Source organism: Oncorhynchus clarkii, chromosome 4 (assembly GCF_045791955.1).
Source record: "Oncorhynchus clarkii lewisi isolate Uvic-CL-2024 chromosome 4, UVic_Ocla_1.0, whole genome shotgun sequence".
Classification (NCBI taxonomy): Eukaryota; Metazoa; Chordata; class Actinopteri; order Salmoniformes; family Salmonidae; genus Oncorhynchus; species Oncorhynchus clarkii.
Window position 1 is genome coordinate 67,934,959 of NC_092150.1, and position 14,037 is coordinate 67,948,995.

The window sequence follows — 14,037 nt, forward strand, 5'->3', positions numbered from 1 at the left end:
GGAGCAAAGTACAGACAGATCTTTCATTAAAATCTGCTTCAGAGCACTCAGGGCTTCAGACTGGGGGCGAAGGTTCACCTTCCAACAAGACAATGACCCTAAGCACACAGCCAAGACAACACAGGAGTGGCTTCGGGACAAGTATCTGAATGTCCTTGAGTGGCCCAGCCAGAGCCTGGACTTGAACCCGAGAAAACATCTCGGGAAAAAGCTGCGTAGCAACGCTCCCCATCCAACCTGACAGAGCTTGAAAGGATCTGCAGAGAAGAACAGGAGAAACTCCCCAAATACAGGTGTGCCGAGCTTGTAGGGTCATACCCAAGAAGACTCGAGGCTGTATTCGCTGCCAAAGGTGCTTCAACAAAGTACTGAGTAAAGGTCAATACTTATGTAAACGTGATAATACATTTCATCAATATATGTAATCAATTTTAGAATAATGTGGAAAAAAGTCAAGGGGTCTGAATACTTTCCGAATGCACTGTACATTACTCATGCTGGTTTGATGAATAAGTCATCAGATAAAAAAATACATGGAATGAAACGCTGCCATGGACAGCAATCCACCCAATTCTACTATTGTAAGATGACTTTAACGCCCCCATAGTCACTGAGCAACTCTCTGCAACTTCATTGGCAGCTTACAGCAATATTCTGAATACATTTGTTGTGCATGTTTTCCTCAGTCATCTGAATGTCCCCCTTAGTTCATAGAACTGTAGTTATGTAAGTAACCTTCGATATCCGCTATTAGTGGCTGGGACAAATGTAGCGGGAAAAGCGCACATCTTGAAATCATGTCCCTGCTTCAAATTTGACTATCTTTTGAGCAGTTGGAGCTATTATCGACTATGACCCCATTCCTGAAAGCTCAGACTCTCAGGAAAACATACATATATTATGCTTCTATCTAGGATGCACCAGCAGGACTCTTTAGAAGAGGAGTTATGGATCTGAACAGAATAATTCTAATACATTTCTGATGCATTTCAATCACTCCAAAGCATACTTCCTTCAGAGTGGAACTTGACATATCTTTGTATTAACTTTTGAGATATTGGCAATAAGGCCAGAATCAAACTAGTTTGATTTGTTTCTGACACAAATTACTTGATAGTGAATAGATTGATTAATGTATGAACACATTTGATATCCCACTAACCCCCGTTCTCCGATGGGTATGGCAGCTTTCCCAGTGTGGTTGTTTAAAAGTGTCTTCCTCAAACATATTAGTGAGTACTACCACTGCTGTAGAGTGACACCTATGGCTAATCCCATACTGGCAGTGTGCAGGGATTGACATTAAAGTCTGAAAGGCACTTGCCCTTCGGGAGTGCTTCATTTGAGCCGCACCTCTCCGTTTTTACAATTCTGTTTCCCGGGACCTATTTGGCCGGATCCAGTAGGCTTCCTCTACATGAAAAATAAAAAATCAGTTTGCAATGTAAAAATTCTAATAAAAGTGATCAGAGTTAATTCTCCTGCCCCATAAATAAACGTAATGTGAAAACGTAGATTTTGGTTTGCGCAACATTATAGCCTAACTGTGGATAGTGTTTATTTTCCCCAATCATAAGGCCTATAGCCTGGGAACGCACAGCAAATCTGTCAGGGAACGCCATTCAGCCAGCACAAGTCTTTTGAAATAGCTCAAAAGCAATCGCAGGAAAACATAGGTTGGAAAGCGAATGGTTCCTGCTTCAAAGAAAAGTCTAATCTGACAGTAGGCTGACAAAATATTTTATCAACTTCCAAACAGGTCTATCGAGTAAACATTATTTTACAAAGTAAAACAAGAGAGATAGGCTTTTGGCATGAGAGTATTGGCAATTGTCGGCAAGTTGAGCTGCACATCATTGGGTAAGTCGGTGAAAGCTTTTCTAGGACTATAATTTCCTGTAACTGTCATTTTGATCATTTGTTTGGTATTAAAAAAGATTCTATTAAAGTCTCCAGTCATATAAAATGACATAATTGTATGAAATGTGTTTATAAAAGGCCAAAAACTGTTCCCCATGTGAGAGCCTTCTTTAAGGGCCTCTACTCTAATGCTCTATGTCACTACGCAAATGCGATGATATCCATATGCACTGCTTTATTATAAAGGTGGGTTTTCTCCATCCTTTCCGGTACCTCAGAGGCCCCCCAGGTCATCCCCCTCTCACAATCACTTTCTGTTCTGGCACCTAGACATTTACAACTTAAGCACTACCCTTCGGAGAAGTCAAGAGTATTTTTTGGTTTCCCGAAGATTATGATCTTCTGACAATGTAAATTATCTATTTATACACAGAAGTACCATATACTGCCTGCCTTTCTCTTACACATTAGGGGAGGAATCAGAAAGATCAGTACTGGAATTCTTTGTGCTTTGGTTGTTGTTAGTAAAAACAAATCTCAGAACAGGCTCAACTTGCCGGACTGCCATAAATGCCACGAATTGTCTTTCTTTCACTTAAATAATGTGGAGGAACCAGAAAGATTCGTTTTAGGCTACGGGAGTTACTATATATTTTTAAAGTTATTCAGCTGCACAGTGGGGCAACCTCAAAGCAGGCTCAACTTCCGTGATTGCTCAGTTCACCTGCCCCAGGCAATAGGCAACACTTAATGTCAATCCCTGGTGTGTGTCTGAGCATGTGTGTGTGTGCACTGAATGTGTGTGTGTGTGTGTGTGTGTGTGATTAGTGCAACCTGGAACAAACACCAATGCTCTGGCTCTTATTGTTTTATGGCTTTTCCATTGAACACTGACCAGTTACTGATTAAGAGACGATCTGGGAGAACAAGCGGTGCCACTAAGTAGAACTAACAGGGAGCGCTGCCCTACCAGATGCATAGAACTAATGATATGTAAGGGTACAAAAGATGCATGCAATGATACGTAAGCACCAGAGCAATATGGGCCTATAGAGAACAGAGATACGGCTCTGGTAAGCATTAAGTATAGTAACATAGGATACGTGTGGATGGGGATGTAAGGATCCACAAGACACAGCAGAATGGCGTCACAGCTTTCAGTGAGTTAAAGGTGGGATTAGTCTGGTTTGTCATTCAGCCCTGTGGACTAAGAAGCATGATTTCCCAGGGGTCCCTACGGCTGGGCAGAATTCACCGAGCGACCTAGACGTCTTTAGAGGGACTGGGGGATTGAGGGGAAAAAAGAGCAAATGAGTAAAGAAGTGAGGGGGGTGAAGTGACCATGTCGGTCAGTAAAGTGACTGACGGGAATGAGAGTGAGAATGGGAGCATGTGTGTGTTTTTTGTTTTACTATCCTTGTGGGGGTCAGATGTCATCACAAGGATACTAAAACAAGGAATATTCTGACAAGTTGGAACATTTGGCCTGTCCCCACAAGGAAAAAGGCTATTTTAGGCTTAGGGGTTAGGAGTTAGGGAAAATAGGGAAAATAGGATTTTGAAAGGGAATCAATTGTTTGGTCTCCACAAGGATAGTAAAACAAATGTGTGTGTGTGTGTGTGTGTGTGTGTGTACTAGAGTGAGAGCAAGACAGCGCATGTTTGTATGCAAATGAGTGGTTGATTAGTGAGTGAGAAAGTGTGTCTAATGTGCTGGTGCTCACCCTGCTCGCGCCGTTTGATCTGCTGGATCTGGTCCACGGTGCTCTTGAGGATGTGGCACTTGTCTGGCTGGACGTTGAGGCTGGCCATGTCGCCCATGTTGGCAGACAGGAGCTCGGCCAGCTCGTCTATGTAACGACACTCCAGCTCCCGCCGACGCTTCTCCACACTGCAAGGACAGCCACACACACACACACAGTTTAGGTTTATTTCTGAGAAATGTTCAGAACTTGATTTTATGGCGTGTTAGCTGCAACCAAATGAATCCTCCTTCGCAACATAAAGGATAACTTGACCTGACACAGAGTCCATGAAACACACAGAGTTCTAGTTCGAGAGTACAACAGACACGCGCAGGAGTTGAAGGATTTCCTGAAGGACAGGAGACAAAGAGGTGAATGAGATGACATTGTAGAGTATTGGAACGCAGCCCTGGGCTCATCAGAGAGTATCCAGGCAGACTGTCCGCTGCTGGGTTGGTACCAACGAGTACGGGGAAGGATGGAGGGGAGGATCAGGGCTGGGGGGGGGGGGGGTCTACAGGGGCAGTGGGCCTCTCAATAATTCATGGCTTCTATGAAGCCAGCACATAGAGAGAGGGGGGGGGGGGCAGTGGGACCAGAGCAGAGAGCTGCAGGAGAGACCAGCGCTGACAGGGCAGAAAAGCAGACCAGTGCAGAGAGCAAGAGAACAGCTGAGGAGAGGGGGATTAACCTGCTGCCAGTGTGTTATTGTTCCACCTAGCAGGGCATCAACTGAAATCTCTCTCTCACACACACACCCACATCCGCACTCTAGCAACAGCCCAGCAGCTAACTGAGTTATCCTAACACTGAAAGCCCTACGAGCTGAGAGCAACCCTGGCTAAGAGCTGAGAGTGACTACTAGCTCTGCACTGACCATGTGTGAGATATTAGAGGAATGCAGGGACTGACTACGGCTTGGCTTGACCTTGTTCTCTCAATTATTTTGCCCGCTGAAGCAGAAAGTAAGTTGCAGAAGAAATGTGGTAAACATGATAAATATGAGTGATAAAATGGTTGGATACTTGAGATACTTGGCCTCCAAAACAGGATAGAATGGGATTGATCGCATTTGCAGACTTATGTAAGATAGCCTACTACTCGTAATGTCATGAGTAGATTGGATAGTCATAATTCAGGTTAATAATATAACTCAATCACTGTTTGCAAAAAAGGCTGTTGAATGCATGGCTGAGCGCGTATAGAGTAGAGGCTTGGGCTATGATTTTATTTATTTATGTATGGACATGAGTAGGCTAATTAGCCTATATAATTGTGGGAATTTAATTCAAATCTTAGCTTCCCCTAGCCTTATGGACATGCTGAGACTATGTCAATCTGGTGCCAATTTTATTTATCTGCTTTTCAATTTTTTTAAACAGCCAGCTATTAATGGCTAACGGAAACCATGGTGTGTGTGTGTGCGTATATGTGTCAGAGTGACTATATTTGACTAATGCCAGTGTGAGATCAGTATTTAAATGACAAGATGCACGTCTCCGCCCTAACAATTGGAGTCGTTGTCCCAAAGGCGGGAAGGCAGGCAACAAGCTTGGTCCAAAATAAGCCCACAGAAACGCATTGGCCTCCTTTTCACTTCTTCCTCAATGGTTTACACACACACACACACACACACACACACACACACACACACACACACACACACACACACACACACACACACACACACACACACACACACACACACACACACACACACACACACACACAGAGCCCCTCCCCCTGCCTCTCACACCAGCAAAGTTGAGAGATCACATACTCCTCTCTGACATTTGGTTTCAACTCGATATTTACATCCCACAGAATCAGTCAAAAAATGATAATAATAATAATATGGACACAAACACATTGAGACATTATTTTACTGTAATAGAGGAGAAGTTAAACATTATATTGTTAGAAAGGTTATCTCAACTATTCAAATTGCACGCAGAGCAGAGCAGAGCAGACACTACTAAAATGAGTGCCAATGAACATTGATTCTGGAAAATATATACCCAGTTTGTCACGTTTGGGGAACTGTTTGGGGAACTGTTTGGGGAACTGTTTGGGGAACTGCTAGCAGCATTTTAGCCAAAGACTGTTATACTAGCTTTCTAGTCTGTGTTTTATAAATGGGCATTTAAGCATAAAACACAATTATTCTCATTCTGAGAAATACGGTAGGCCACTTGATTTCAACATTTGAACAACGTGGACAGGCTAGCATGCTGTTCAAACAGTCGGAGACAGATAGAAGGGTTTGTTCATAACAATTCAACTGTTCAACCTTGCTAGTTAGCAAATAGATCCAAGTTGGCTAAACTTGAAATATAAAGATTAGCTGGCTAATCACTAGCACGTGGGCTTGGGATTGTTGATGAGACCCGTGTTAATTTTCTATAGCCCAATGCCTGCTACAAGAAGTTAGTGAATGTGCATTATTCATGGTTCTAGTGACATTTGTAACAAAAATAGTATTTTCATAGACTTTACAGCCAGATACAGTTTACAGACTTTACAGTGCATGTCAGGCGCTGCATGGGCTGGTGTAGAAACAGACAGGCAGCTCTGTACTGTGCGGTGGATCAAGCTGCAGTTACATCAGCCAACTGAGGCCTTGTAGAGGAGACTGTAGCAATCACCACAACCAACAAAACACACCTCCTCGCCAACCTTCAGCCACTAACATAGCATCTATAGGGCCAAATCCCCATATACAGTACAATGCATTCGGAAAGTATTCAGACCCCTAGACTTTTCCCACATTGTTACATATTGTAAAATTGATTTAAAAAAATGTTTTCCTCAACCTACACACAATACCCTATAATGACAAAGCAAACACAGGTTTAGACATATTTGCAAACATATTAAAAAATAACAATAGCAAGGGTCTGAATAGTTATCTATTTCTATGAGACTTGAAATTAAGCTCAGGTGCATCCTGTTTCCATTGATCATCCTTGAGATGTTTCTACAACTTCATTGGAGTCCACCTGTGGTAAATTCAATTGACTGGACATGATTTGGAAAAGCACACGCCTGTCTATAAAAGGTCCCACAGTTGACACTGCATGTCAGAGCAAAAACCAAGCCATGAGGTCTAAGGAACTGTCCATAGAGCTCCAAGACAGGATTGTGTCGAGGCACAGATCTGGGGAAGGGCAACAAAATATTTCTGCAACATTAAAGGTCCCGAAGAACACAGTGGCCTCCATCATTCTTAAATGGAAGAAGTTTGGAACCACTAAGACTCTTCCTAGAGCTGGCCAACCTGCCAATACTGAGCAATCGGGGGAGAAGGGCCTTGGTCAGGGAGGTGACCAAGAACCCGATGGTCACTCTGACAGAGCTCCGGAGTCCCTCTGAGATGGGAGAACCTTCTAGAAGGTTAACCATCTCTGAAGCACTCCACCAATCAGGCCTTTTTTGGTAGAGTGGCCAGACGGAAGCCACTCCTCAGTAAAAGGCACATGACAGTCCGCCTGGAGTTTGCCAAAAGGCACCTATAGGACTCTCAGACCATGAGAAACAAGATTAAATAATAAAGTTTAGAATAAGGCTGTAAAGTAACGAAATGTGTAAAAGGTCAAGCGGTCTGAATACTTTCAGAATGCACTGTAGACTAAAAATATCTCAAATTCTCACGCAAATCTGCCATTGACATAACTACATGATAACACAAGAATTCAAGCTAAGTGTGCACAGGCTCAAACTCCTATTCCTCAACACCAATCAGGGCCATAGAAGCGGGTAGCTTCTTGGGTTACTATGCAAACACAGATGAACATGAGAGAACAAATCTGAAGGGTAGTAGCAAGGTTATACTGTACTTATGAGGGGACGCTTCTTGTTGAGTATGTGTAGTGGTGGAAAGAATTGACTCTTGAAAGGCAATGAAGACCATCGTCGTCGTCATCATCATCTTGTCAATCGTTCTGGATAAGAGTGTCTGCTAAGTGATTAAAAGGTAAATGCACCGTGTTCTTACTTCTGCTCTGAGGTGTCGCATGGTGAGCCCTTCCTCTTGCGGGACTCTGGCGTGGCAGGTTCCAGGGCACTTTCCCCTACAGCACTCATTCTGAGCTTCAGGACACCTGGTGAGAGAAGAGAATAGGACAGGGTTAGCCTGGGGAAGAAACCACAATCACAGCTGATTCAAAATCAGACATAACACCACTCATCATGGAGGAGACAAAGAAATTAAAAACACAAAGCCTAATGCGGGAAGAACCATCTTGACTTCTGGTCAGCATGACCTGAATCAGGATTGGTTTTAGGGCTGGGACACAGAGGGGTCCATTTGACAGGAAATCACATCTTCAATTCCCTCCTAATTGCAGATCCATGTTAGGCATCTGAAGCAAATAAGACCCCGCTGATCACACACACACACACACACACACAAATCAGCCTCTAAAGTCCATTGCGCGTGAGATGCCGTTGTCGAGCGAGACAAAACATAATTGAGCAAGCAAACACTGATTCGAGAGTGCATAGGATGGATTCCGTGAGCATACAGACCAGTCGATAGGGCAGAGATTTGGTCGAGAAAGCAGAGGATGTGTACTGCAAGTGGACAGGTCAAACTTGAGAGCTTGGGCGAGCAGAACATCAATGCCACGTATCAAAAAGAAAAATGTCAAAATCTAAAAATATAGAACCGTAAGCAACATGGTTCAAACGTGTAACAGTTTTTTGGGAAAGCATCAAATTGTCCACCAACAATACTAAATCACATCTTTGTCAAGTTTTCACTCTCAATTAATCAAGATGCTCTCTCTGAAGACTTGGCACCTTTGGGTTTAAATCTCTTTTTTTCTCTCGAATGAATTTCAGGCTGGTGGGAAAGAGGTGGGTGTGTGTCTAGAAACCTTAGATTGGTCACTTTCACTGGAGTGATGGCCGAACTAACAAATGCTTGAGTGTAGTGTTGTCAGTCCAGTGTTGCGTCACGTAATTGGTTGAGTTAAGTGCATGAGGTCAAACGGATGCACTTCAGAGTTTCAGAGACATCTGTTAAACTTGCTAGCTAGCTTGAACAGTAATCACCGAACAACTTGGGCAACCCAGCTTCAACTTGATACATAAGCAAAGTAACTGGGAAATAAAATAAATCGCTATACTATACCTTGAGTTGAGTGGAATCTACTTAAAGTTAGTGAACTAGCTAGATAGCTAATTACTTATTAACCAGCAACGTAAATCTGTAAACAGAGAAGCAAATGGCCATATCTAGCTAAGTAACACCATAGTCCACCCCTAGCTAATTGTTTGTCTTCACCATTCCACAAAGTGTCTGGTATGTGTTTGTTTGATATGAGGGAGGTAACCCCAATGTGTTAAATAATAGGTGGAGTATGGGCATATCATGGCTGTGATCTAACAAGTTCATTCATTATACACTATGTCCTGGCCATAATTGCATATACAGTAGCGAAATATAATGACTCCATTGTTGGGAATGACATGTGGGTACGCACGTAACAAGGGGCCGTTAGTAATGTACTGGGGTGGGGGAGTTGTCCAAAATAGGGTAGGGTTGTCCAACTTTTTTTTGCTTTGGGGAGAGCAGGTTTTTATTTTATTTTATTGGGCACAGGGGAGGGTAGTGTGTTTTCCTCCTGGTTTACATCCGCAATTTGCAGGTTTTACGATATAATTTATTCCATCCTAGGCACATTTCCTCATATGTTTGCAGGTGCTTCCCCTATCAAGATGTTCTGGTACTTCCCTTATGCACCACGCTTTTCCATGCGCTAACTTTTACTATCCCACAGGTCAATGAAGTCTACCAGTCTATCCCGCCCTCTATCCACCATTCATAGTGACAACAGTAGTAGGCGGATCGTTCGTCCAGATCTGCAATAGGCTAACTAGCGATCATACCACACATAAAATCATTCAAAGCTGGATCGATTTTCAATATGAATCCACAAGAACAAAAAAAGAATAGCTGATAGGCAGCGGAGAGGCCAGGTGCATCAATGCACATGAAAGAACAGTGAAGACATGAGGCTCCCCTATTGATCTTGTTTAGGGACAACACAATTATCCTACACCACCACAATGCAATGAATAATTGCATTATTGTTTTCAAGTGAATACACAACATGTTATTGTGATTTGAATGTTTCATTCCATTTGGATGAGTTGTGGGTCTACTCTACAGTTTATTAGGTCTAGAAAGGCACAGTCTTATTCTGGTAACATGATGATCGATGCATGACTGCTGTTTGACAAATAAAAATGATCTCATACTTGTGTCCATAATAATCTCATAGGCTATACCCGCATTGTATCTGTGAGCTGTTGGCTAGAGCTCACATGCCAATATCAGAGGGCACATTCGCTATACCTACATTACATTTTTTGGAACAAAACCATCAGTAGGCCAAGAATTGAAAATGCGATGGAAACCCATTTCACTTGTATTTTTTATTTGGAACTTGGGAATTTAACCGCAAAAGTCATTTTTATGTGCAACAAGTACATTTGATGGAAACACAACTGCGCATATTGTTTTGATGCAGATTTTAGAATAAAGAAAAGTGATACGATCAAGAGCAGTGTGCGGGTTTCTTCTTTTTGCTCAGAATAATCGCATGAAAATCTGTCCCAGGTTTGATGGAAACCTAGCTATAGACAGCCTAAAGACTCTGGCAAGTGCACATTTGAACACATTTGTATATCGGCACTGTTGAGTGGAACAAACTACCACAGCAACTCAAAGCCATACCAACCATAACCACTTTTGAAAGAATGTCAAAAGCTGGCTAATGTGTGAACAGTAGAACCTTTTCTTGTCTTTATCTCTGTATGTATGTATGTATATATATATGTATGTATGTATGTATGTATGTATGTTTGTATGTATGTATGTATGTATGTATATATATGTGTTTACATAAATAATAGGGACCACAATGTAAATAAGTCTCTGACTTTATTGTGCAATCCCGGTCACTTCTGTACTGTAGGTATATACAGTGCATTCGGAAAGTGTTCAGACCCCTAGACCTTTTCCACATTTCATTACAGCATTATTCTGCTACACGCTTGGTACACCTGTATTTGGGGAGTTTCTCCCATTCTTCTCTGCAGATCCTCTCAAGCTGTCGGGTTGGATGGGGAGTGTTGCAGCAAAGCTATTTTCAGAACTCTCCAGAGATGTGCGATCGGGTTCACGTCCGGGCTCTGGCTGGGCCACTCAAGAACATTGAGACTTGTCCCGAAGCCACTCCTGCATTGTCTTGGCTGTGTGCTTAGGGTTGTTTTCCTGTTGGAAGGTGAACCTTCACCCCAGTCTGAGGTCCTGAGTGCGCTGGAGCAGGTTATAAAATATATTTCTGTACTTTGCTCCATTCATCTCTCCCTCGATCCTGACTAGTCTCCCAGTCCCTGCCGCTGAAAAACATCCCCACCGCATGCTGCCACCACCATGCTTCACCGTAGGTTTCCTCCAGATGTGACGCTTTGCATTCAGGCCAAAGAGTTCAACTTGGTTTCATCAGACCAGAGAATTTTGTTTCTCATGGTCAGAGTCCTTTAGGTGCCTTTCGGCAAATTCCAAGTGGCTGTCATGTGCCTTTTACATTTTTGGCTTCCGTCTGGCCACTCTACCAAAAAAGGCCTGATTGGTGGAGTGCTTCAGAGATGGTTGTCCTTCTGGAAGGTTCTTTCATCTCAGAGGAACTCTGGTGCTCTGTCAGAGTGACCATCAGGTTCTTGGTCACCTCCCTGACCAAGGCCCTTCTCCCCCGATTGCTCAGTATTGGCAGGTCGGCCAGCTCTAGGAAGAGTCTTGGTAGTTCCAAACTTCTTCAATTTAAGAATGATGGAGGCCACTGTGTTCTTTGGGACCTTTAATACTGCAGAAATATTTTGGTAGACTTCCTCAGATCTGTGCTGAGACACAATCCTTGTCTATGGACAATTCCTTCGACCTCATGGCTTGGTTTTTGCTGACATGCACTGTCAACTTTGGGACCTTATATAGACAGGAGTGTTCTTTTCCAAATCATGTCCAATCATGGAATTTATTGCAGGTGGACTCCAATCAAGTTGCAGAAACATCTCAAGGATGATCAATGGAAACACGATGCACCGGAGCTCAATTTCGAGTCTCATAGCAAAGGGTCTGAATGCTTATGTAAATAAGGTATTTGTTTATTGTTAGTACATTTCAAAAATGTCTAAAAACCTGTTTTCGGTTTGTCATTATGGGGTATTGTGTGTAGATAGATTTTTTGTTGTTGATCTATTTTAGAATAAGGCTGTAACAAAATGTGGAAAAGGGGAAGGGGTCTGAATACTTTCGAATGAAACAGTGCAGCAGCCATTTGATGAATGGAAAGAGGCATCGGTTCCAAAACACCAAAAGTTTAATGACATTCAGAGATTGTCAAGCCAAGCCTTCAATACTGAGTAGGCCTACAAGGTAGGGAGGGATGTATTTTCTGTTTGTCAAGATTGACAGTCTATTTATTGTGGTGTTAAACTCAAACCATGATATTGAAGCGCCCGAAGTTGGTATGCCTTGTTTATTGGTAGCGTGGTGGTTTGGCACAGAAACCGGTTGGTGGAACATTTATTGTATATTTTATATATACACTGAACAAAAATATAAAACACAACATTTAAAGTGTTGGTCCCATGTTTTAAAAATAAAAGATCACAGAAATGTCCCATTTGCACAAAAAGCTTATTTCTCACATTTTGTGAACAAATTTGTTTACATCCCTGTCAGTGAGCATTTCTCCTTTGCCAAGATAATCCACCCACCTGACAGGTTTGGCATTTCAAGAAGCTGATTAAAACATTACACAGGGGCACCTTGTGCTGGGGACAATAAAAGGCCACTAAAATGTGCAGTTTTAGAAAACAACACAATGCCACATAAGTCTCAAGTTGAAGAAGCGTCCAATTGGAATGTTGTGTGCAAGAATGTCCACCAGAGCTGTTGCCAGAAAACGGCAGACCACATGTAATAATGCCAGCCCAGGACCTCCACATCCGCTGATGAAACTGAGCATTTCTGTCTGTAATAAAGCCCTTTTGTGGGGAAAAAACTCATTCTGATTGGCTGGGCCTGGCTCCCAAGTGCATTCCATGTGAAATGCATAGATAAGGGCCTAATGAATGTATTTACATTGACTGATTTCCTTAAGTTAACTGTACCTCAGTATAATTGTTGCATTTTGTTTATATTTTTGTTCAGTATAATTATCACAATATATATATTTTTAAAACTGATTTTCCTCCTAGCGGATTGTCTGCCTAATGGTAGTGTAGGTCGAATGAAACAGGCAGGGAGAATGAGCTCGTTCGTGGTGGTTACCGACCACTCAACCATCTGGCCTGTAGCCCTGAGTGGTTGAAGAGGCAAAGTCGATATCCAAGTTTAAAAACACAGGGTCACTACAGTTATTTGTGGACATAAATAATAATTTTCAACAAGACAAATTACAGTACAAGGGGAGGGTTGGGAGAAATATTGTTTTTACATCAACAATATGCATTCACCAAACATTTAACTGAGGTAGTAAATGTCTGATTGGGAACTACCATTGTCTATCAAATTACAGTGTCAAATTATTTAAAATCGGCATTGGAAGTTGTATTGAATACAGGCAGTAATACAGGAGTCAAATCTCATAGGGAGTCTCATCAGATCAGATGTTATCAGCAAGCCAGAGCCACCTGTGGAAAGAGCACAAGTAGAACAGTGCCTTCAGAAAGTACTCACACCTCTTGACATTCTCCACATTTTGTTTTGTTACAGCTTGAATTTAAAATGGGTTAAACAGATTTTGTGTCACTGGTCTACACACAATAATGTCAAAGTGGAATTATGTTTAGACATTTTTACATATAAAACACATAAAGCGGAAATGTCTCGAGTCAAAAAGTATTCAACCTCTTTGTTATGGCAAGCCAAAATAACTTCTGGAGTAAAAATGTGCTTAACAAGTCAGATAATAAGCTGCATGGACCAACTCTGTGTAATATTGGTGTTGAACATGATTTAATGCCTACCCCATCTCTGTACACCACACCAACTGTTTGATTATCTGGAAGGTCCCTCAGTTGAGCATGGAATTTCCAGCACACACGTAACGACAAAGACCAGGGAGGTTTTCCAATGCCTCGCAAAGAAGGGCACCTATTGGTAGATGGGTAAAAAAAAAAATGGTGATTCTAACATGTATTAACTCAGGGGGGTTGAATAGTTCTCATTAAAATATTAGGGTTTTATTTCCCATTAATAAAAATAAAAAAAGTTTGACTTTCTACCCTTTTCAAAGAGTATTTTGTATAGATCGTTGACAAAAAAAATACAATTAAATCCATTTTAATCCCACTTTGTAACAACAAAATCTGGAATAAGTCAAAGGGTGCGAATACTTTATGAAGGCACTGTACGTAC

The 14,037-nt window shown here is 42.0% G+C and overlaps 1 protein-coding gene across 5 annotated transcripts in view; it reads right to left on the reverse strand.

Annotated features, from left to right (window-relative positions):
* The window catches only part of LOC139407167 (nuclear receptor coactivator 1-like), an 86,197-nt gene that overhangs the window by 29,045 nt on the left and 43,115 nt on the right, over positions 1–14,037 (reverse strand). For 4 of the 5 annotated variants that reach the window (XM_071150685.1, XM_071150682.1, XM_071150683.1 and 1 more), the window contains 2 exons: positions 7,600–7,705; positions 3,585–3,751 (listed from right to left, as the gene is read on the reverse strand). In XM_071150685.1, the coding sequence (XP_071006786.1) occupies positions 3,585–3,751; positions 7,600–7,688 (256 nt within the window). In that variant the 5' untranslated portion in view covers positions 7,689–7,705. Of the gene's footprint in view, positions 1–3,584; positions 3,752–7,599; positions 7,706–13,646; positions 13,774–14,037 lie in introns of all 5 variants that reach the window. The other variant, XM_071150684.1, reaches the window with a different exon arrangement.